Source organism: Drosophila sulfurigaster, chromosome 2R (assembly GCF_023558435.1).
Source record: "Drosophila sulfurigaster albostrigata strain 15112-1811.04 chromosome 2R, ASM2355843v2, whole genome shotgun sequence".
Classification (NCBI taxonomy): Eukaryota; Metazoa; Arthropoda; class Insecta; order Diptera; family Drosophilidae; genus Drosophila; species Drosophila sulfurigaster.
The window spans coordinates 6,774,430-6,796,688 of record NC_084882.1 but is presented as its reverse complement, the minus strand read 5'-3'; the positions used below and the strand labels follow the sequence as shown (position 1 = coordinate 6,796,688).

The 22,259-nt window shown below is 39.3% G+C and overlaps 1 protein-coding gene and 2 long non-coding RNA genes across 11 annotated transcripts in view; 1 reads left to right on the top strand and 2 right to left on the bottom strand.

Annotated features, from left to right (window-relative positions):
- LOC133838634 (maternal protein pumilio) overlaps positions 1–22,259 on the top strand; it is a 190,668-nt gene that overhangs the window by 158,581 nt on the left and 9,828 nt on the right. For 7 of the 9 annotated variants that reach the window (XM_062269794.1, XM_062269795.1, XM_062269796.1 and 4 more), the window contains 2 exons: positions 18,096–18,530; positions 18,927–19,143. In XM_062269794.1, the coding sequence (XP_062125778.1) occupies positions 18,096–18,530; positions 18,927–19,143 (652 nt within the window). The remainder of the gene's footprint in view (positions 1–18,095; positions 18,531–18,926; positions 19,144–22,259) is intronic. The other 2 variants (XM_062269803.1, XM_062269802.1) reach the window with 1 other exon arrangement.
- Positions 6,994–16,781, bottom strand: LOC133838637 (uncharacterized). The gene is made up of 3 exons (XR_009893962.1): positions 16,731–16,781; positions 15,283–16,603; positions 6,994–7,350 (listed from the first exon to the last, which is right to left on the bottom strand). It is a non-coding gene; the product is annotated as an uncharacterized LOC133838637 (long non-coding RNA).
- On the bottom strand, positions 16,907–19,765 carry LOC133838638 (uncharacterized). Its single transcript, XR_009893963.1, has 2 exons — positions 19,629–19,765; positions 16,907–17,278 (listed from the first exon to the last, which is right to left on the bottom strand). It is a non-coding gene; the product is annotated as an uncharacterized LOC133838638 (long non-coding RNA).

Below are 22,259 nucleotides of genomic sequence, written 5' to 3'. Positions count from 1 at the left end.
AAATTTTGAAGCAATGCGCAATCAGAGCACTGATGCGATTCTCACAGGAACGACGACCAACAGACGAGCCTCATCTGCATTGTCAGCTCCTCCAGGGATAGAGAGGAAGACAGAGAGACACACAGAGAGAGAGAGAGAAAGAGAGAGAGAGCAAGTAAGACGACGAAGTCACAGAGAGTGAGCTGCTAGAAAAACTCACTGTGAAAGCAATTTAAAGTTGCATCCATAACAGAAGCAACAACAACAACAACAGCTTTTTATCCTGAGGGAAATCTGTCCAGGCTAATGTTTTGCAGTCCTGTTCTCCTGTCCTGTTCTGCTATTCTCCCCCTGTCAGAGTCAGCGACAGAGTCAAAAGAAGAGCTGCAGAAGGGGAGTTGCAACCGAAATCGTAATTAGAAAAGTGCTTGCATGATAACTCACTTTTTCGGCACTGTGGAAACCGAACTCAACCATCCTTCAACAATCACGCTTTGGACATTTAATAGCTTTGAAAATCAGCTATTTGTGGGGAACATACATATGTACATATGTAGGCTTGGTCACTTTATCTCATCAAATTAGCCAATCTATTTACATAGCCATACTAATTGCCCGGATAATTGAGATGATCGTGCAAAAAAAGGAGAATGAGAAAATGCACGCCGCAAAATTGTATTGGGGAGCATACAGACAGTCTGTTGCAATGCATAAAGAAAATATTTACAAATTGGCAACAATTTTGCATGCAACTTTTTGGGGGCAGACAAGCAAAAAGTGTCATCAAAATTCCATTAGGGAAAGTGGGATAAGCAATGCATACTGGATAGAAGATAACCGAAACATTAAACAGAATTAACACCCTTTAAGTAAAGTGAAATGCACAGCGCAAGATACATATATGAGGGGATATCAAAAATCCTAATCAAAATCCATTTTTTTGTAATGAGAAATACAAACTCTGTGCAGTATCGGATCTATGCGATATGTAAATAATCGCAGGGTATTGCCACAATAGGCAACAGCCGGCCGGCGCATAATTTCAAAGTTGCAACCTTCAATTAAAGCCCTTTTGATGCAGACGCCTAATAAAAGGGCGGACACAGCTTGACCAGTGTTGCCACATCCCACGTTCTCTCTGCTGTTTTGTGCATTGTTCATGTTGTATGCATTTCGGTTGGTGTGCGGTCTCCATTTTGTCGAGCCACACAGTGCAGAGTCCGAGCAGTGATGATGATAATGATGATGATGATGATGACGACAACGACGACGATTGCAACACCAATGCCAAAAGCAACAGCAACGGCGAAAACCCATGCAAAACAACAACAAAAATAGCGGCAATAAAGGGAGGACTAGGCCTGAGCTAGAGTTTGGGTTTAGCAGCTCGATGGTTTAGGGTTCTAAGGGCGCCGCCACAACAACGTCATCAACAGTCGCCAGCAGCTCTAATGACAACCACACGTCATCAGTGTTGTCGTCAATGTTGTTGTTGTTGTTGTTGTTGTTGCAGCAGTAGCAGTTGCTGCTGTTGGTGCTGTCAACGCCCACTTGTGACACGCCCAGCCAGCCAGACGCATACATTATAAAGCTGAGACCTCACTAGCACAGTATGGCAAAAACGTTCGAGAACTGGGCTATTTTAACAAATTCAATATTCAAAAAATACTTGAACAAGTTTATTGTCAACTTCTCAATGTTTCGCTTGTTGTATTTTGTCAGAGAGCGATGCTTCTCTTCAATAATACAAAATTTTAAAAATATAGCAAAATATAAAAATATTGTATTAATAATCGATCAAATTTCACAACCGATTATAATTATCATATTAATTCAACACATGTTTGTTTTCACGACAACTTGATACATCCAACTAATATTTATTGGATTTTTTTGTTCCACCAGATATTAGGAATTCTTTGAGTATATTATCCCACTGTGACATGGTGTCCGTTGCAAGAATACTTTGAAAAATATTTGTGCAGTCCGCTGGCTCTCCATGTTGTTGCGCTGCTAGAAGCTCATGTATCATTGGCATGCACATTTTTCTTCCTAAGTTTTTTTGGTGGGTGGGAGTTGGCAAAGCACAATAACGGCAGCACGTCTGGTTGAACTATTTGTGCAATCTCCTCTCTGTCTCTATTTCATTTGCTTCACAACTGTCCGCAAGTTGTGTTTGTGTGTAAGTATGAGTAGAGAAGTGAGAGAGAAGTAGGAGAATTTTCGAGCTGCGTTCATTTGCATTATCGCATCTAATGATTGTCATCATCAAACAATGTTGCTCGTTAGTTTTCCAACGCGCCGAGAATTTAACGCACTTTGCTGCCTTTTTTTGAAAGGCAAACAATAGAGGTAAAATGGATGAGTGGAGAACGCAGTTCAAAAGAGAGAGGAAGAGAAAAAGAGAGAAAGAGAGAGCAATGTTGGATTTTGACATAAATCCGCCAGCAATTGTTAACCTATTGACGCTTTTGTTGGATCTCCATCCCTCTGCAGATATGTGTGTGTGTAGATGTACTTGTGCATGTGTTGCGTCATTAAATGCAATTTCATTTTTAGGTTAGACTATTTTAATTTGCTGGCAATTGGCATGCAAATGCAGCTGCAGCCAACAACAGCATCAAATCGGCCTTTGCATTTTTCCCCAAAATCGTAATTAAAATGCATTTGGTAATTTGTTGCTGTCTCATGTGCTGCCACATTATGCGTATGTGCACATCACCCTGAGTGTGTTTGTGTGTGCATGTTTTTACGACTAATTTGCGCAATTTGTCAGTGCATTTTATATGCCAAACCAACATTGCGAACTGTGTAGTTAAATAAATCAGCCAAAGTATACGATTTTGTATGCACAGCTGTTATTTATTAAACTGTAGCATACTTTTTTGGGTTTCCGGTTAGCTGAACATATTGCTTTTATTATGAGAGTCTAATACCGAAAAAGACTTTAAAAAACATTGAGAGTTGTCTCTATAAATGTTATAAATGTATATAAATGTATTCCATTAATAATTATTTGAATAATTGCAATTGATTTGAAAATAAATATACCTTGATAATTTTCGATATCTACAAATTTAAAAATCCTAAAAATGTTGTGTTTAGTTGAACTAAAGTAAACATAGAATTAATCAGAATGTCACAAGGAATTACCAACATTTTTCAATGTCAATGCAACTAACTACGATGAAGAATATTAAAAAGGAATTCTACAAATTATACAAAACATTCTGCAAACAAGTCGGAAAATTCCAAGATACGCAAAAGAATTAGCAGTAGTAAATAACCAAGAGCAAAACAGCGTCTGACCAGCATGAAACAAGAGAAGCGTTTACAGAAGTAAGACCCGCGGCACTTAGGCCATTTAATTAGCACAACAACAACAGCAAGTAAAACAGCGGCAGCTTGCTGCACATGCTTAATGCACATTAAGCCCAGGATACAGCTTGAAATCGTCTGAACAAAACTCGCCGCAAATCAAGCAAAGCGGAAAACTCGAAAAATTGTGCAAAAAACGAGGCAGATTGAGAAAGAAGCGGAGGGAAAAGAGAGTGGAAAGGGGAGAGACGGATGGCAAAATGTGGGTCAACTGCGTTGGCTTATTGTGAAAAACGAACAAAATGGTTAAAGAGAGGAAGAAAAGAGAAATAAAGAAAGAGAGAGAGAGAGAGAAAACAAAGCTAAGGAGAATCACATGTGCAGTTTGGCTCGTTTCGTATTTTGGTTTAAATGTCATTTGCATTTCGGTTCGTTCTCTTTCCAACAGCGCAGCCAATTGGGCAGCTGTTTAATGTGTGTGCACGACTACATCTATCCCTCTTCTGCTCTCTCATTGCCACTCTTTCTCTTTCAGTCAGTGTGTGTTGTGGAAATTTATACGTTCCTTTTACTTGATTTAATTGTGCATAAATATTTTGCCATTGCCTGCTGCTCGTGCATGTAAATTAGGCGAGCCATGGCTAAGGATATTCGAGACCCAAGACAAAAGCGCAGCTTCTCTATATGTGTGTGTTTGCGAGTGTATGAGTGAGCGTGCCACAAACGTTAATGATGTCAAATGGAATAGGATTTGTTTTTTTTTAGTTGATGATTTTTCACCGCACTTAAAACAAATGACACGTGATACAGTTGGAATAGGTTTTGCATAGAAAAGTAAGGCAATGAACATTTAATGGCGATCAATTTAGTTTTAATGCATTTCTTTTCGTTATTTGGTTAATAAATTAGTGGATTAATTGAGCATTTTTGTACCTAAAAAGTAGCTTTCTAGAATAATCTCAATCAAGTAAGAAAATATACTGCAAAATACTAAAATGTGATATATTTGATATGTTGATATTTAAAATATACCGTAGAGTTCAAAATATACCGAATTGTCAGCAAAAGCCCCGAGTCTACCCTATCGGTAGAAGGGTATAGAAAATCTAGTTAAACTGCATTTTAATTGTGATTTCACTTCATTTTCATACTACAAATCTTAATACATGTAAATTCTGACAACAATACAAATGTCATTTATTTAAATGCATAATGCATTTTAAATGCAATTTAAGTAATTGCTCTTTGTGCTATTCACTTGCAATGTTGATACATAAATATTAAAATCTTATCAGTAAACTCAATTTGCAATAATAGCAATTAGCAAAAAGTATCAGTAACAAAAGCCGTTATCTCGGCAAATTTTAACGCTGCATTTGCATTATTCTGAAATAAAAACAATTTGCCTCCCGCTTTCACGCAATTATCGATAGATTGCTAAAGTAATCCCTTTTCATTTACATTGTAAATGCATTTCAATTGCATTCGCATTCATATTGTTTTGCGAAATTTAATCAATTTTTAGTTAAAAATCACATTTAATATTTGATTTGAAAGCAAAAAGGGTTCGGGAAACCTTAATTTCGTTTACGCTGCGTCGATAATACACATTTTTGGGGAGTTGGCCAACACGGAACCCAATATGATGATGATGCCAAATGCCAAATGCCAAAAGCAAACTAATTTCAAATTTATATTACACACAGCTTTGATTATCATAAAATCCATTTTAAAATCGACCACAATAGAAAATGTCAACAAGTTGCTTCATTCCATTTATCTTTTCGTTGATAATTTTAATTACAAATGATATTCAAACTTTTCTCATACTATTTCAATGCTACTTAATTGTCACTCCCACTTAATTGGTTAAGCTTTAAAGCATGAATTAAAAACTAATACTGTGTGTTCATTTGCTTGAGTTAAATCTCTTAGCATTTAGGCCTGCAGCGAAACAGCTGCAAAAACTTCAACTTCCATAGAAGAAAAAGGAGAAAATGCAGGTCTTTTGATTGCCGAATTGTTTTGACACAAACTGCACAAATGCAAACTTCAATTAGTGTGCATCTATGCGAGTGGCATCCCTTCCATTGCCATTGCCCAAGAATTGCATGGGCTTGACTCTTCCATGAGCATCCTTCCATGATCCTCTAAGCCTGCTGCTTTGCTGCCCTGTTGCAGTTGGCTGAATGCAAAACATATTTTAGGCAGCAACGTTTGGCATATTGACAGGCGCATAATTAACACTATTATCAACACAACAGAGCCAAGGATAGTGAGCAAAAGAGAGGCGTAGAGCCGGAGGAACAGAGAGATAGGGAGGTCAGATAGTGACGCAGAGAGTTGTGTCTGTGTTGCAGCCAATGTATTTTGTTGGCCATTAAAATTGAACGAGCTGACCAGAGTTGACCAGAGACATAAGTTTTGATTACGCTGCGGTCAACCTACATAAGCCTAGGGCTTTATCTGTCTGTCTGTGTGCGAGTGTGTGTGTATACGTGTTGATTTGCATTTGGTCCCCCCATCTAATCCATATGCTAAATAATATTATTGTCTGCTGCGGTAGGGTTCAGTTCAGCTCAGCTCAGCAGCTGCAGGCGGTCTGGGGCGGCGCTGACCACTTTGCAACAAATCAAATTGCATGGCAAAATTATGTGATTAATAATTATAAATATTACAACAATAGCAGGCAGCAAATAAATTTCCTACTTTCAAATGAAAGTTGGATACAATTTTATGGCAGTTGCTTTTCCATGGTTCGTTGACTCGTCGTTGCTCAAAGGTAACAACAGCAATTATGATTAAATTTCAAATACAACTAAAAACACGGCAAAACTATCAGCTTGAGCGAACATCAACATTAATTAAAGTTAATTTCTAAGTGGCACATGCGGCGTATGTGCAATTTCTCGCTTGTATTCGTTGTACATTTTATGCGTGAACATTGTCTCACATGTGTTGACTTCTTCTTCAACTTTTATCTTTTTCGTCGAATGCAACATTTTCCTTCGCAAACTTTTCTATCGTACTCTGTTGTTAGCCGCATTTCGCAGGAGTTGTTGGCGCAATTTTAGTCAACGACTTGGATTAACTCTTGCCACCAAAATGCGTTCATTCTGTGGCCACATTGTGTGGAAATTTGTTGTGCGCTTCCCCCAAAGAATTATTTTAAATTCATGAATTCATTTGATTGTACATATAAAGAAATACTATAATTTGTAATGCTAAATAAAATATTTAAATACGTAATTAAAGAAGTATATAAAATTAAGGCAAAATGTTTCACATTGAAAAGATAGTAACCCATAAATTCTTTATTTATTTCTCTTTCTAGGTAAGTTCACGCACTATCCCATATAAAATCCCATAACTGTAACTTTAAATGCTGTAAGTACTGTTTGGAAATCATTTGCATAACCACAGTGAAGAAAAGAGGAGTGAGGTGAAGGACGAGAGGAGAAGCTGCAAGGCTGCAAATTCTGCAGCATCGTTTGCATATTGTTGATAAATTAAAATTGTAACAAGCTTTGCAGCTTCTGTGCTGTAAAACCGCATGGAAAATCCATGAAAAATCTATTGGGAAAAAATTCGACTTACATACATGACGTGAGGATTGCTGGGCGAAAGGATCCTGGAGGGTTGGGGGAAGCATTCGAATAACATGAAAATACCATCATATGCCAACGTCAGGCATTTAGCAACATTTTTCAATCTTTAACCAAGCCCGGGAATACTGCGGGCCATAAAAAATAGATTTGTTTTAGTGTTCTTCTTCCTGCTTTTGCTTTCTCCCTCGTTTTTATTTCATTTGTGTACGTGAAATGTGTGTGTGGGCATTTATAAATTAAATAGTAGTCGCAGTCGATTTAGACAGTTTTATCCCCGGCCGCTCTCCTCTGCCCAGTGCGAATCGTGCGTGTTATCCAGACATAAAAATTGCAGCTATAACCGGTTTAACTGCCTTAACTGAAACTGTTGTTCTTGTTTTTGGTGTTGTTGTTGTTGTTGTTTTTGTTGGTGACCTGGCAGCCATTTTCGCCATTCGCGTCCTTCCTGCAGGAAATCAAAGTTTATGACATTCACTCGACCACAATTTCAACAACTGTCCGCCAGATTACAAAACGGCCAGAAAAATGTGTACATGCTTTTGTATATGGCCCAGTAGCATGGCAACGACTGAATTGTTGCCACAAATGCTATGAAAAGTTATGGCTGACCACCAAATAATGCAGTGAATAAAGCGAAAACATGAATCATTTTATAAGCAAAGTGCCAAACTAGAGAGCAACTGAAAATAAATTAAACAAGCAATTAAAATCATATTCATATTCACTGCAGGAATTAACGAATGTTTTAATGATCTTTGAATCTGTATATAAACTATGTTTCTTCTACTTTTCTCCTCACCTCAATAATTTATTAATCGAAAGCAATAAGTATATACCAATACCTATATAAAATATACCAAATATAGTATATACTAAAGTGAATATAGTATAATCCAAATTTAGTATACCCCAATACCTCTGTAGTATATACCAAATGTGTTATATACTAAAATGAATATAGTATATTCTAAATTTAGTATACTCCAATACCCCAGTAGTATATACCAAATGTGTTATAGTATATACCAATAGCAAACTTCCTGTTCATCGCTTCTGTCATAATTGCGTTTAACCAGCGCTGTCAGCTGCTAATCATAAAAATCTAAACAAATAGAGTCGAACGTGTTTCAATATTTATCGATTTGCTGTCACGTTATCTCCAGCAAAAGCAATTTCTCTAACTGGTTCAGTTCACACTCAATGTAACCCTTATAATGCCACCTCCCACAGTTCATAAATGTCAGAAACTTATCAAACGTGGCTAAATAAATCAACAAAAAGAAGTTCAACAAAGGAAACAAACTTGCTCTAAACACTAAACAGGATCATGGCAATCAAATGGCTTGGGAGTTTTCTTTTTTTATGGGTGTGGTGTCAAGCGTACAGCTTTTAAACCGGGGTGGTGGAAAGAAGAGTGGCAGAAATGTGGTGCGATGAGGAAATATTAAAAACAATTTAACCGACTCAAAAAGTTGCTTGGAGGTAAGTGTGAAAGCGCAACCAACAAGCAACAGAAAATGTCAACGACAATTGCCAACGCCAGGTGGCGTTGTGTGTGATGCCAAAAAAAAAAAAAAAAAAGAAAACGAAAACAGAAAACAACAACAATAACAGCGTCGTCAACTACAATAACAACAACAGCAATAAACAGCCGGGGCAGCGAACAATGAGAACAACCAAGCAACTAACACATTTGCATAAATTTGAAGCTACCCGCTGCGGGTAAAAGTTGTGCGGCAAGCGCTGAAAGTGATTTACATCAACACCACACAAACACCTACAGCCACATCTACACGTACACCTACACCTACACCAATACCTCCTCGAACACACCCCTCCGAAAACTTCCCTCTTTGCCATTACGTTCGCTCGTTTGTTGCTTAAGTTCAGTTTAACTTTTCATAAACTTGCAACACGCCTATCCTCCCCTCGACCACCTCTTCGCACTTTGCTGCTTTTCGGCTACTGTTTTTGTTGCTCTTGGATGGAAATGGAAACGGTAATGGTAATGGTAAGGGAATCGGAGGGGTGGCCTTTTCTTTTTATTAACCACATTAGTTGATTTTTGTCACGCGAAACTTTTTTGCCTGCTAAAAATGTGATTTATGGTAAATTTCTATACACACTCACGTGCAGTTGTTGCTCTGTTATTGTTGTTATTGTTGATGCATATTTTAACATTTTATTTATTTAGCACCAAGGCGACTTTTATATAGACTTTCTTTACCTACTCTTACTCTCTCGGTCTCTCTTTCTCTGCAAATATTTATAGAATGTATTTTTTATGAGTATTAGGGACTATTTAGCGGGTGTCGACCGACCGCTCCACATGCCTCCATCCCTTCTCATCTATACACACGCATATATGTAAATACACCCGCCACTTGTGTCCTGCACTTAGTTATTGTAATTTTATGTGCCAGGTCCTCGAGCAGCGTAACAGAGATAGACTGAGGAGTGTCGCAACAAGAGCGAGAGGGAAAGAAAGCTAAAAGTTTGGCTTTTTTGGAGCAGGCAAATTGTGCGTGTATTTGATTTAATGGCCCGGGCACATTTTTATTTATTTATTTCACTGGAATTTAGTCAACAATTTGTTTGATTTGATTGCGCGTCGTGGGATACGAGCGGCGTTAATTGGAGGGCAAACAGACTGCCAAGTAAAAAACGGCCAACTCCAGCTACTTAAGTAGACTTTCAAACTTTTTCAGCAAATTAAAACAGAAGAATAATGTGTGCTTTAATATAGGAAAAAAGAATATGAATTGTTATTGAATAGTCAGTTACTTCTAGAATTCATTATACCAATGATAATAAACTCAAACAAAACTTCCTGAAATAAAATAAACAATTTAAATAACAAGCTTAAGATTTCCTCATTGTGCAACTGTCAATTACTTCTTCATTGGAATGATTTCACAATTACCAATTAACTTGCAAATATTTCATTTAATTTCATTTGGCTTTTAAGCTTACAATTTATCCTTGACATTATTAATATTTGTGCAGCCTGTGAAATGCAAACGCTCGAGATGCAGAATATTTTGCTAAGCATGTATCATAATTATCAATTGGAAATTGCCAAATGCCAGCAAATTAGTTACCGTAGGCGCAATTTAATAGGCTCAGAAGCATGGCATGATTAGACAAGTCCTCGACAAGTCCTAGAACAAGTGGCCAACGTCTGAGTGGCATTTTACCATATCAATTTGCATACAGTAACGACAAGAAGACGGCTGAGGAGCAAGAGCAAGAGGTGGAAAACAGTTTCAACTGATAGTCATCTGCTTTAAGAAGGTCCTCCTAGCAAGGACATGGCATAGTATATATACATTTCTTTTTCTCCTTGCTGCTGCTGCTGCTGCCCCACGTGGAGTGTTGTTTGTGTAGTGCAAAACAAACAGCAGCAAATGCGCAAAGCAGCGGCAAAAATCGATAACCTGATTTTCAAACGACAAACAAAAGGCAACAACAAAGCGGGCGACAGACGACAGGCGTAGTCGACACACGCTTCCTTTAGTTGTCAGCGTTCCCCGTGCACTCACTCACATACACTCTGTTTGTATGTGTGTGTATGTGTTGTGTGTGTGCCTGAGCATACTGCCCACAAAAGTAGGCAACAATTTTTGCTAGCTTCACATACATTTTTAATGTATGGCTCTCTAGATGTCGCGTGTGTTAGCGTATGTATTAGTGTGTGTGTGTCTCTAGTACATAATAAGTGGCATATAAAAGTGGCAACTGTGACTGCAACTCGCGTGCCATTTGTAGGCGTTTTGTCTGTGCGGCGCGACGCGACGCGTCTGCGTCATTTAGTGGAGGCATGAAATAACGAAAAAAAAAGTTCTAAATGAAATTAAACCGCACACAAGCATACAAGCGAGGAGCGTATATGTGAGATGTCCTCTTGTACGTGTGTGTGTGTGTGTCATCGGTGCCATATAATGTGTGTCGGCTTTTAAATTGGCCTCAAAGGATCGTAAAGTCAACTAATTGCAGCGGCTTCCCATGTCCATTGCGTGGTCAAACTGAACTAGTTTCCTACAAATGGCGCTATATAGAGAAACATCAATTTAAAATAAAAAAATAAATAAATCAATTAGTGTAATTATCGGCTTTTCTGACGCATTCAAAATGTGTTCATACACGCTGTCGTATATATGCTGATCAAGCATCGAAGAAGGAAATGATGAAGCAACTAAAAACCCCGAGGTTTCTTAAATAATAGCAACCAGCCTAAATTGCGGCTGTTGAATAAATCAAATTCATACAAATGAATACAAGTTATATCATTGGTATTTCAGTATTCTGTGAAAATCTTAAATTCTAGTCTAAACACATTCGATTGCCGTATTTCTTATTACAATACAATATTTCAATTTGTGAATTACACACCTTTGAGTGACAATGCTCGACAGTTGTGGCAAAAGAACCAAATACAAATTACGTGATTTGCTTTCAGCTGGCCATGTTGTTAATTGAATTTTGTATTGCGTCAGCTCAACGCTAATTCAATCAAATGCGCAAACGCGCAGGCAAAACACGTGAGCCTGTCATTTAGTGTATGGCCAGACGAAGCGTTTATCAACCAAAAAAATATCACATGTTATAGTAGAATAAAGGAGAAAGAAACTAATTGACTTTGAAATAGTTTGGCAAATAGTTTGCCTCGAGAATTTGTCTGGCAATTGAAAGTTCCTTGGAGCACACAAAAATCTTTTGCCAACAACTTTTTGGCTAACACTTACAGCGTCGCATCCTTTGCGCTTCCCTCACCTCCCATCTGAAGATCCTCGCACTGTTTGTTACGGCAAATAGTTTTAATGGGCGGCGGTTTAATGCCAACGCGCACAGTTACAACTTTTGTCGGAATCTGTGGGAAAGACAATGCCCAAAAGCCTCAATTTGCGGCAATTTGTTATGAAATTCAAAAAACAGTCACTTGAGTAGGAGGACTGGTGATCAAAGAGAGAGATGGGAAGACGAGGAATCAAATCATCTGGGCCGAACTCCTCCTCCTGGGCAATTTGCAAGACAATTAAATTTGACTGCTTTTTGGCTCGCAATGTTTGTGAAAAACTGCATAAATAAACACTTTCAAAGCCAAGCCACGCCTCCTCGACTCCACACGCCCCGATTCATCCCCCTCGACTTGATATTGCCTGCTACTTTGTAATTTCGTGATTGCGCATTTATGGCTTCATTTTGAAGCATTTTATGCGCCGCCCACTCCCAGAGCTCTAGGGCAGTCAGTCAGAGGCCCTGGATGGTTTCTTTCTTTAGTGATTCACTTAAGAAGAGGGAGGAGGACTGAGCAGAACGTAGGGGTAGCTTTTTTCGGGTAATTTGCAGCGTCCTTTAAACCCGCGCTTATCGCATTCAGCTAGCACAGCTTGGGCCATATTTTACTTAAATGTCCCGTTCATGTAAATGATGCGGTGGTCGCGGTGACTCTGGTCTTCATTCAGTCTCATCTCCCGCTCTCTCTCTCTCTGCCGCTTACTTGTTCTCTTTATTTTTACATGCCGATTGCCATATAGCCCATATATCAAAAGCGTCTTAACCACACACACTGAGAGAAATTAAGGTCACATTTACTTAACTTAACAGTCAGTCTCTCTTTCTGCGTCTGCTTCTGTTACTGCTCGATGTTCGCACTCATTAAATAAGTCAACAAAACGAATGAAGGAAATTGCGTAATATCATTAATAAAATAAGTAGGAACCCAGACCTCGAAGGGCTGTCAGCGGAAGTGAAGAGGAGGTGCTCTTAACCAACCGAGTGCCGAACCGAAATTGTCGCAAGGACAAAATCAATTATAGAGTGCATTGCACAGGCCATTAAATTTGCAAGTGCTTCAATAATGCGGCAATGCTGCTCTTGTGGCAGATCTGGACTAATTGTCATTCGGCTGCTTTAAGCACGAGAAGAACTTTTATGAATGCTTTAGTAAAGTAATTCAATATTAAGGAAGTTCATATATAGTAAATCAAAGAGCAACGTGAATGGGGATATTTCCGATGGGGAATTTCTAGCCGTGTATTACAACTCATCCAATCAGCAAAGAGTAGCTAAGCCTGTCATTATGTCCTGCTCCTGCATCTCGCAGCACTTAGCCAGTTTTGGAGTGGACACTCGTCACTGACTTGGCAAGTACTTCAACTGCGCTTTAATTAAATATCAATTACGCAGTCAGATAGCTGCACAGCTACCCACGAGCTGAAAAGCAATCAATTAAGTACGCTTAGTTGTGTCCACTCTCCACTTTCGTGGGGGCAATTCATCAGAATATATGTATGTGTAGGTATGTACTGAGAGACCCATTGTGTCTGTTTCTATCTATCAATTTGCGTAAAAAGCGAGAGTGCAGCACAAATATTTATAGACGACGCTAAGGCGCAGGCCAAATTGAATATGAAGGACACTCCTGACAAACCCGTTAATGAGTGACACATGGCGACAGCAGAGTGAAGTGTTGAATGAGGGATAGAAGGAGGGATGGTTGGGTAGGAGGAGCCAGAGCCGAACAAGGGAAAGTGGTGCACAAACGACTTGTAAACAAAATTAATGCCACAAACAACAAACATTAAGCGCACTTTTCGTGCCGCATTGCGTGGCTCATTAGGCGCGCCGTGGCAACAACAGAAATTCCAACAAAGACAACCCACATCGAAGCTCCTCATAGTAGTCACCAGTCACCAGTTGCCAGTCGCCTTTGCCCGTTGCCCGTTGCCCGTTGGCAATGTCCGCTGTAGGGTGACCATTAAAGCGAATTACTTAATGACCACACGCGTGTGCTTTTTGATGCCTACTTTTAGTCGCACACCCACACACCCACACACAAAACAACACACACACACATTCACACATGTGAAGCAGAAGTTTGGTCAGCGCTTTCCTTAATTTGAGTTTGAGTTTGAGTTTGGGTTTACTTTGCCTTACTTTCCGTTGTGTTCTTTTTGGGTTTCCTTCTTCGTTGAGCCGCCGCCACTCGGTGCGTGATTGCTGTTTGTATATTGCTTTTTAATTTTGCTCGTTACTCGCAATTCGAGAACGAACGTGAGGCAAAATAATACTATGACTCACACTAGAGAGGGGGGAACGGGAGATAGAATGGGAGAGCGGGCAAATAAAAGTTATGCGCGCGATGGATTTAACTCGTATTTGTAGTTTCTATTTACGTCTCAACTTTTATAAAACTCTTGCACACACGTGCATCATATTTCAGACATTTGTGGCGCCACCGTTGGTTGCAGGTCGCAAAACTTTTATTTCCTACCCCGCTGACAAAGTCGTGCTTTACAGTCTCTCCTGCATACGAGCGCAACTCGTAAATTTAATGCACTCCAATTGATGGTACAGCAGCAACGTCATCAGTTTTTTAACACACTTCCATCTAGGATAACTTCATCTACAAGGTGGCATAGTTAATTAGGTTAACTGACGAGTAACCAAGTGGAATACTTTCAACCAACAAATGATGCAATGTAAGGGGAATTAGCTAGCTAATACTACGAAAGCATCGATAAGTTCGTGGTTATTGAAGCCTAGAAGGCAAGCAGCCAATCAATTAAATACAATTAAGAATTCGATACGCCTAATTAAAATACGGTGTTAATTGATATTCAATCTGTGTGTTAGGAGAAATAAAATGAAATAGAAGCAGGATTTGGATACTCAAGAGTGGAGCATGCAATGGAGAAGTCGAGTCGAAGTTCGAATCGCGCAGCGCAGTAATTATAAATCAACTAGCTGCGCCCCACCTGCTACACAGCAACTAATCCACTCAACCAAAAGTAGAGAAACAACGGTAATATCAGAGACTCGAAGTTACATATTTTCTCCATTTTTTTCTGCTGTTGTTTTACTTTGTTTTGTTTAGTTATGCGACCCAGTTGCAACAAGTAAGAGCACAGCGACAAGGGTAGCCCAGGCATTAAGGGTTGCCAGCTATTCCATTCCATTCCAGAGCCAAGGGAAGAAAGTGAGGGGGATCGGGCGAGCGGGGTCACTTTCACTAAAAGAGAAATGCGGGCGTGTGGGCGTGAGTTTGCTTTCCCCTGTGTATGACATCAGCTATAATTTCCATTACGAGTCGAGTCGAGCGCTGAAAATTGTACACCTGGGAGCTTATTAAGTCAGCAGGACCCGCTTGGTAAATGTAATGTAATGCGCAAATGAAATGAAATAAAAATGTCGAAAGCAGGCGGGGAAAGAGAAATAATGAGAGGGGAGAACTAGCAAATTACGACATGCAAAAGAAGCCACACGAATGGAAAAATTAAAACTTGTTGATATTAGAAGAGGGCAAAGAGTAAGTTCAAGTTAAAGTTCTCGTTGTTGCTTGGTGAAAATCTGTTAGTTTAGCTTACTTACTTACTTTCGTTGCTTTCGATGTGGCCTTCAACTTGTCGCCACTGCGCTGTGCAGTGCTTCTCGAGGCAATAATACTCAACTTGAATAATACAATACATATCTGATCAGGCCTATGGACAGAATGCCACATAATGGATAATGCTATGAAATGTGATGGTATTTCCCACCAGTTTGTGCGTGGTTTGCGTATCGTAAATAACGCACTCGACGCACATTTGCATAAATCACTTGTGAGAGCGAGCATAAAATTATAGTACCATTATTTTAGGAGTCGGATACGGAGACGGAGGCTGAAGACAAGAGTAAAAGTGTTGCAAATGGCACAATTCCTCTAATAATGTCAATGATACGCCCGAGCTGGTCACACTGGTCGCCAAGTGAATCAAAAACATTGCATACTTTTATGCGGCGTGAAATTACATAATATTTCACTTGGCTTTCGCTTTCTTCTTTCCTCTGTTTGTGTTTTCTCGGATTGCTTGGCTGTTTTCAATTTTGCTTTTAATAATGCGAGAGGCAGGCATCTAGGGAAACCGAGGATGGAGAGCTAAGGTTCAGATTTCAGCGCTTATTTGGTTTCTGATTATTATTTTATGCTCTGTGAGTTCAGTGCGAAAACAAAGGTAAAGTAAAGCGAGTAAGCAAAGAGGCGTCTTGACAGCAAGAGGAGAGCAGAGAGCAGAGAGAATTTCACGCGTCACGCGCCCCGAAGTATGCAGCATGATATTTGCTTTTATTGCTGCGTGCCAAGTTTTCCATGTTCAATGTTCAATGTTCACTTTTCGCTGTAACTGTAAATATAACTGTGGATGGCGGGCGGCGGATATGTGTGTGTATTACTTCACTTTCGCAATCTTTTGCCACATTTCGTTCGGTTTTTATGCTTTTATTTCGACTGCCGCCGCTGCGCCATTCATCAATAATTCACATTGATTTCTTTTTTATATTTTTGCTGCTCATTTTCCTGCTGTTTGCTGTGCTTCTCTCGCCTCCCACTTGCCTTTGGCGTTGCTTCAATTTGCTGCTGTTAACGTGTCCAAAAATTTGTTGTTTTCTTGGTTCTTTGGTGGGTTGGCTTTTATTTTACTTCAATTCGCATGTAAACAATTGACAGCATTCCATAGGGAAATGCTGAAATGGGCATTTGCTTGTGGACGACGATACTCAACAATTGAGAATTCCACAGTCAAAAGCTCGAGAAATTGTCTTTATGAATTAGTAATGAAATATTTGTGATTTTTATTATACTATTGTCAATAGCTAGGCATATTTGATTTAATTTCGAAATTGTACTGCATTCACTTAAACCACTTCCACTCGATGTCCTTGAATGTTCATATTGAGTGGGAGAGAGAGAGCTCTTAATATTAGACTCAAGTGCAAGAGGATATTTATTAGCTGTAACTTTTCTCCTGTTCAAAAATGCTTTAAAATATTTTAACATTTACATACCTCTTTCCACTTTTTACGCACAACACGTGTGTTGGAGTTGTGTGTACATTGTGAGGCCTGGCGATGATATCAGATACCGGGAACAGACATTGCAAAGTAAAGCACGCAAAGAGAATATGAAAAGGAATCGAAAAGTTTCACTCACTCATGCGTTGCCATGATGCTGTTTTTTTTCGTTGCCTCTACTCCTGGTACGCGTTATATAAAGGTATCCTGTATCTTGAATCTGGTATCGCGTATCAGTCTGTGTGTTTGGATATCACATGCTGATTTGATTGGATTTGATTTAATTTTCCAATTGAAAACACTTGATCATGTTTCAGCAAAGTGTCCTTCCTGGCTGTCGGTTTAAGTTTGCACTCGCAACACTGTAGTTGATAACGAAGCTGAAAGATAAATGTATGTTGTGGCAGTTGTAACATATTATGCCACTGGTTTTACAGCAAACACGAAACACGAACAAATTGATGGTTGCATCGTTTTAATTGTGTGTTAATCAACATCAGCAATAAATTGCAGTGGTTTACTCGGTTAAATTTACACAGTAACTGCAAAAAATATAAGTATTAAGCAAGCTGTTAATTATCTAGGAGGGAGGTAACAATTAAATAGTTGCAATAAATAAATGTTTTCGACTGCATTAATTACTACGTTAGTCAAAAATTGTTTGCCGTTGAGAATGCTTTTAAAATATATCTGTTATCCACAGTGATGCCAGTTTAGCATATTTGAGGCTAGTTCTAGCATTTTTCAAAATGTAAAAGCTCATCATTAGGCTTAATTTTATTTTCATTTATCAAATGACAGAAATGTAATATTTTTAACATTTTCTGACCCTTCATAATCCTTCATAGCTTCATCTAACTGATAATTCGAACAATAAATTATATTTATTTCGTCCTATGAATAATCCGACATCACAAGTTCGTAGATTAAAAAATTATTTTTTCTTGGAATTCCATTTCGGTTATCACAATAGCTTTGTCTGTGGTCTACTTACTTGATTACACATTATTACTTGAATATTACATTATTGAACTTATTATGTAAGCCCAAACACTGGCCATGAAAATAAGCATCTTAATATCAGCTAGAAATTGACCATATTGACACTGTTAGTACAAATCGTATTCCGAGACTATGGATTTTTGAACTAAGCCTATTCTACAGCACATTTTCATTTGAACTTCATTTCGTATATTCTTACTTCAAATGTAGCTAACTTGGTCAAAAACATGATATCGCTGCTGTCCTCCGTTAAACTGTACTTGCAGCAGTAACTAACCCCAACAATCGACGAATTTGAACGATTAACTAATCAATTCAATCTCGTATCTCCTCTATCTGTTTCTCTCTCCCGCACAGCAACTTTTTCGCTCACAGAATCCGGGCTTAGCGGCTGCGGCTGCTGCAGCCACATCGGCAGCAAGTGCAGCGGCCGCGGCCGGCGCTGCACCACCAGGCGCCCCCAATGGCACAATGCAGTCCTCGCAGCAGCAGCAGCAACAGCAGCAGCAGCAACAACAACAGATGCAAATGGCGGCCGCATCGCAACAGTTTCTGGCCGCACAGGCTCAACAGAATGCAGCATATGCGGCACAGCAGGCGGCACCGTATGTTATCAATCCGGGACAGGAGGCGACACCGTATCTGAGCATGATTGCTGCCGCTCAAATGCCGCAGTATTATGGCGTTGCGCCGTGGGGCATGTACCCGGGCAATCTGATACCACAGCAGGGCACACAGCCCCGTCGTCCCCTTACACCTTCGCAACAGGGCGCCGAGAATCAACCGTATCAGGTAAGCACATTGAATCGATGGCAGAAGAAGAGGAAGATGTATGTATGTACATATATGTATATGATACAGATGCAGAAGAAAGATGCCCCAATTTGTTGGGGGGATGTGTATAAAAGATGACGTGTAAATTGTTGTACACATATTTCGCATTTAACGTTGAATTGCAATTATTTGTATAGATAACCAACAAGTTGACCTAAAACGTTGTATTTTTCTCTCTTCTTTTTCTTTATCCACATCAAAAACAAAAATAAAAACAAATGCTTCATAACCACTATAAAAACGAACCAATATCAAATGCTAACCCTGTAAAAAACCAAAATCGAAAACAAAAATCAATTAACTGTGTATAAAAAAAAGGTCATACCGGCTTTCTTCGATCAGAGTATAAAAAAGGTCATACCGGCTTTCTTCGATCAGAGTGGTTCGCTTGTGATGGGACCACGAACCGGCACGCCCATGCGTTTGGTTAGTCCCGCCCCCGTACTGGCGGTGCCACCAGGTGCCGCACGTGCCGGCCCGCCGCCGCCACAAGGCCCCCAACTGTATCCACCACAGCCGCAGACGGCTCAACAGAATCTCTACTCACAGCAGAACGGTTCCAGTGTCGGAGGTAAGCTTTCAAATCCATGCAACAAATCATTCACATAACCCAACTGTAGTGTTATATTTGAAGAGGATATACATATGTACATAAAGTAGTCTATTGTATAAATTACGTTTTTAAGCATATGATGTACATATGTATGTATGTATTTTATGTGTACATGTCTGCTGAGTGTGTGGAGTGTTCATTAGTCTAAGCTAACATGCATCTAATGAACGGTAAAGCTAAGCCAAGACAGCAACCCGAAAGTCTCCACTTCTCCTATGTTATACACTCGACTATTGGGTAAACTTTCACTCGACGCATTTCTGTTTTTCTTTGTCGAGGTGCGCCCCCAGCTTGTCAGCATATTATCCAGCCATAACAATATAATGCAATTTATAATTTCAAATTTCATTTCCATTTCCATTATATTGCGTGTCTATCTGACTGCGTGTTCCCTACTCCCGAAATAGTGAGGCATATCAGTACATAAATATTTTACACTTTACACAAATTTAGTAAAATCTCGATTACTTTTATGCACTTCAAATTGGTTTTTGAAACTTGAATTTAATTGATTTCATGTCATCGCAAAAAAGGGTATTGAAAGTGACAGCAGTTTTTCATATTTTCCCCTTCAGACCAAGTAAGCGTAACGCCAACTGTTTTTGTCAGTAGCTATTTTCTTGTTTTTCATAAATATCTAATGCAGAAAACAACAACAAAAAAGTGTTGGGTGGAAAGCAATAGATGAAAACTAAAAGCAAATTGCATGCTAGCACGCAAAATGTTGTTATTACTTCTATTGCCCAATGCCTTGCCACTTGCAACTTGCTACAACACCAACGCTATAGTGCTGCAACAGCGGCTACAATGTTATCCTTACTCATTCAACTTCATATGTCAGCCGTCGACTGAATCATGCAATATCTGAGTATGTATGTGTGTGCAGATGTAATGCAACTCTTCACTTTGTGTGCAAGTGATACAAAAATTTGTGTAAGGTTTATACGTGATAATAAACTAAACTCAATTTCACACACTAACAAATATTTACTATAAATAGCGCACACTTGATCGCTTACAAACTTTGCTTATCTATTCCATAAGAATGAGTTTCATTCCATAATATCTTCTCATATATTTATATTTATATACGTATTAAGTTATGTTCTTATCCCTTTGAAATTTGGACATTTGACAAAAAATGTCATTCCTAAGCTATCTGCAAAGTTATATGCAATTATCATCTACAAGAATATATGTTTCAGTTATTATTATAGAATTGGAAAGTTATAAAAATAATTCCTCGACGCTTTCTTTCTTACTTCACCTTAGATAGATAGAAGTGGAGACGTCTTCCTCTACTTTGCACACAACAAACTTCTTTTCCAGTATTCTTAAAATAAATACCCGTGTAAACTTAAACACACCTATACTATAGTATGTATGGTATATACTGAGTGTGATTCTGTTTAGTTTTTGCGCCAAAAAATAACATTTGCAATATGAGTTGCAGAATTGAAAGTGTTTCCAACTAGAATGGGAAATGTGGGAGACTTGTTGGTAACGAGAAGCTATAAACTTGGTAGAGACAAAGCGTTTGACGGTTGTTTTTTGTGCTATTCTCCTTGGTGTCTCGCAATTTGTTGCAAATTTATAGAATTTCAAATTATAATTAATAACAGCAGTCAGGCAATGAAAGTTTACACTTTTGGGTAGAGTTTACATCGTCTTTTTCCTTTTGCTCTTGTTTCCTTCCCTTTTGGGTTTTGTGACGCTGTTTGCTGGCATTTTAATGGCAATTTTCTATTATCGTCGGCAATGAAAAGTTGAGCCAGAATTTTCTAGACAGCCATTTTATATTTCTGGTTGCCTTCGCACTTTACATTTCGGTTTCTTGTTTAAATAAATTTAAACCCGTATTGAATTATTGAGTTCGTTAACAAGTGCATTAAGAGTCGAAGTAAAAATCAATTTACTCATTGCCGACCACACGGAATGCCGCTTAATGGACGCAACTTCATTTTTCACATCATTTTAATCGTAATTTGTACCGTTAATGGCACGACTCTCACATTAACTCATTAATTAATTCCCGCTTCATGTGAATTCTTCTTCCCAATTTGAGCTGACACATCGCATAAGGTAGTAGATTACATTTTTCAATTATTTTTCAGGCTTTATACCTCGCAATTGTGTTGCTTAAAGTCGAATTTATGTAACTTTTCTGACAGACTAAACTAACATAAGAATGCCCCACTCTCACTTGAAGCCTTCAATCTATCTATCGGCCTGACAATCAGTCAAAAATCAATTAAGAGCATTTGTCATTCTGCTCTTCTCTGTGGTGCGGTTGCTTGACATGCTTAGGGTCCAACACAACCACAGCAACAATTTGCACAATGCGAGCGACAACGAGAACACAACAATCAAGTGAGTGCAGGTGATTGCGAATTGCATCTTCGCAGCATGTGCCTCGAGAGTGGCGCCTGGTCATATGTCGATTCAACCCACATATGGAGAACACACACACACAAACCTAGACACAGACACAGACAGACGCAAGTTGTTGCACAACTCAATTGCAATTAGCACTAAGGCAAGCGACTCGACTGAGTTCTCAATTTCATGGCACAAGCATCCCCGCATCCAGCAGCGAGAACAGCAGAAGAGCAAGCGGGCATCCCCCCATAATGGCAGACTCGGTTACCGTTACCGTTTGCCGGTTACCGGTTACCAGTTTATCTACATCCACTTGCACTTGCACACTCTCATCCCAAAACCCATTCCGGTGGAATCCGTCCACCTCCACACGCTCATTACTGAGTGCAATCGATGCGCCAAGACACAACACTGTAAGCCTGCTCTTGTTTCTCCTCCTCCGTTTCTCCGATAGCCCCAAAACGTGCAATGTCAAAAAGCTTTTTTAATGGAGATTATATTGTTTTAAGTGGCTGGGCGGGCAAGAGACAAGAGGCAGAAGGCAGCAGGCAGCAGGCAGTAGGCAGTAGGCAGTTGGCATTGCCCAGGCAAGCGATGCAATTACAAACGTTAATGCGCACAAGAGAAGCTGAGGTAGAAGGTGGAAGGAGAAGTGCAGGTGCAGGAGATTGCAACCTCCTTCCGCCCACGCACAC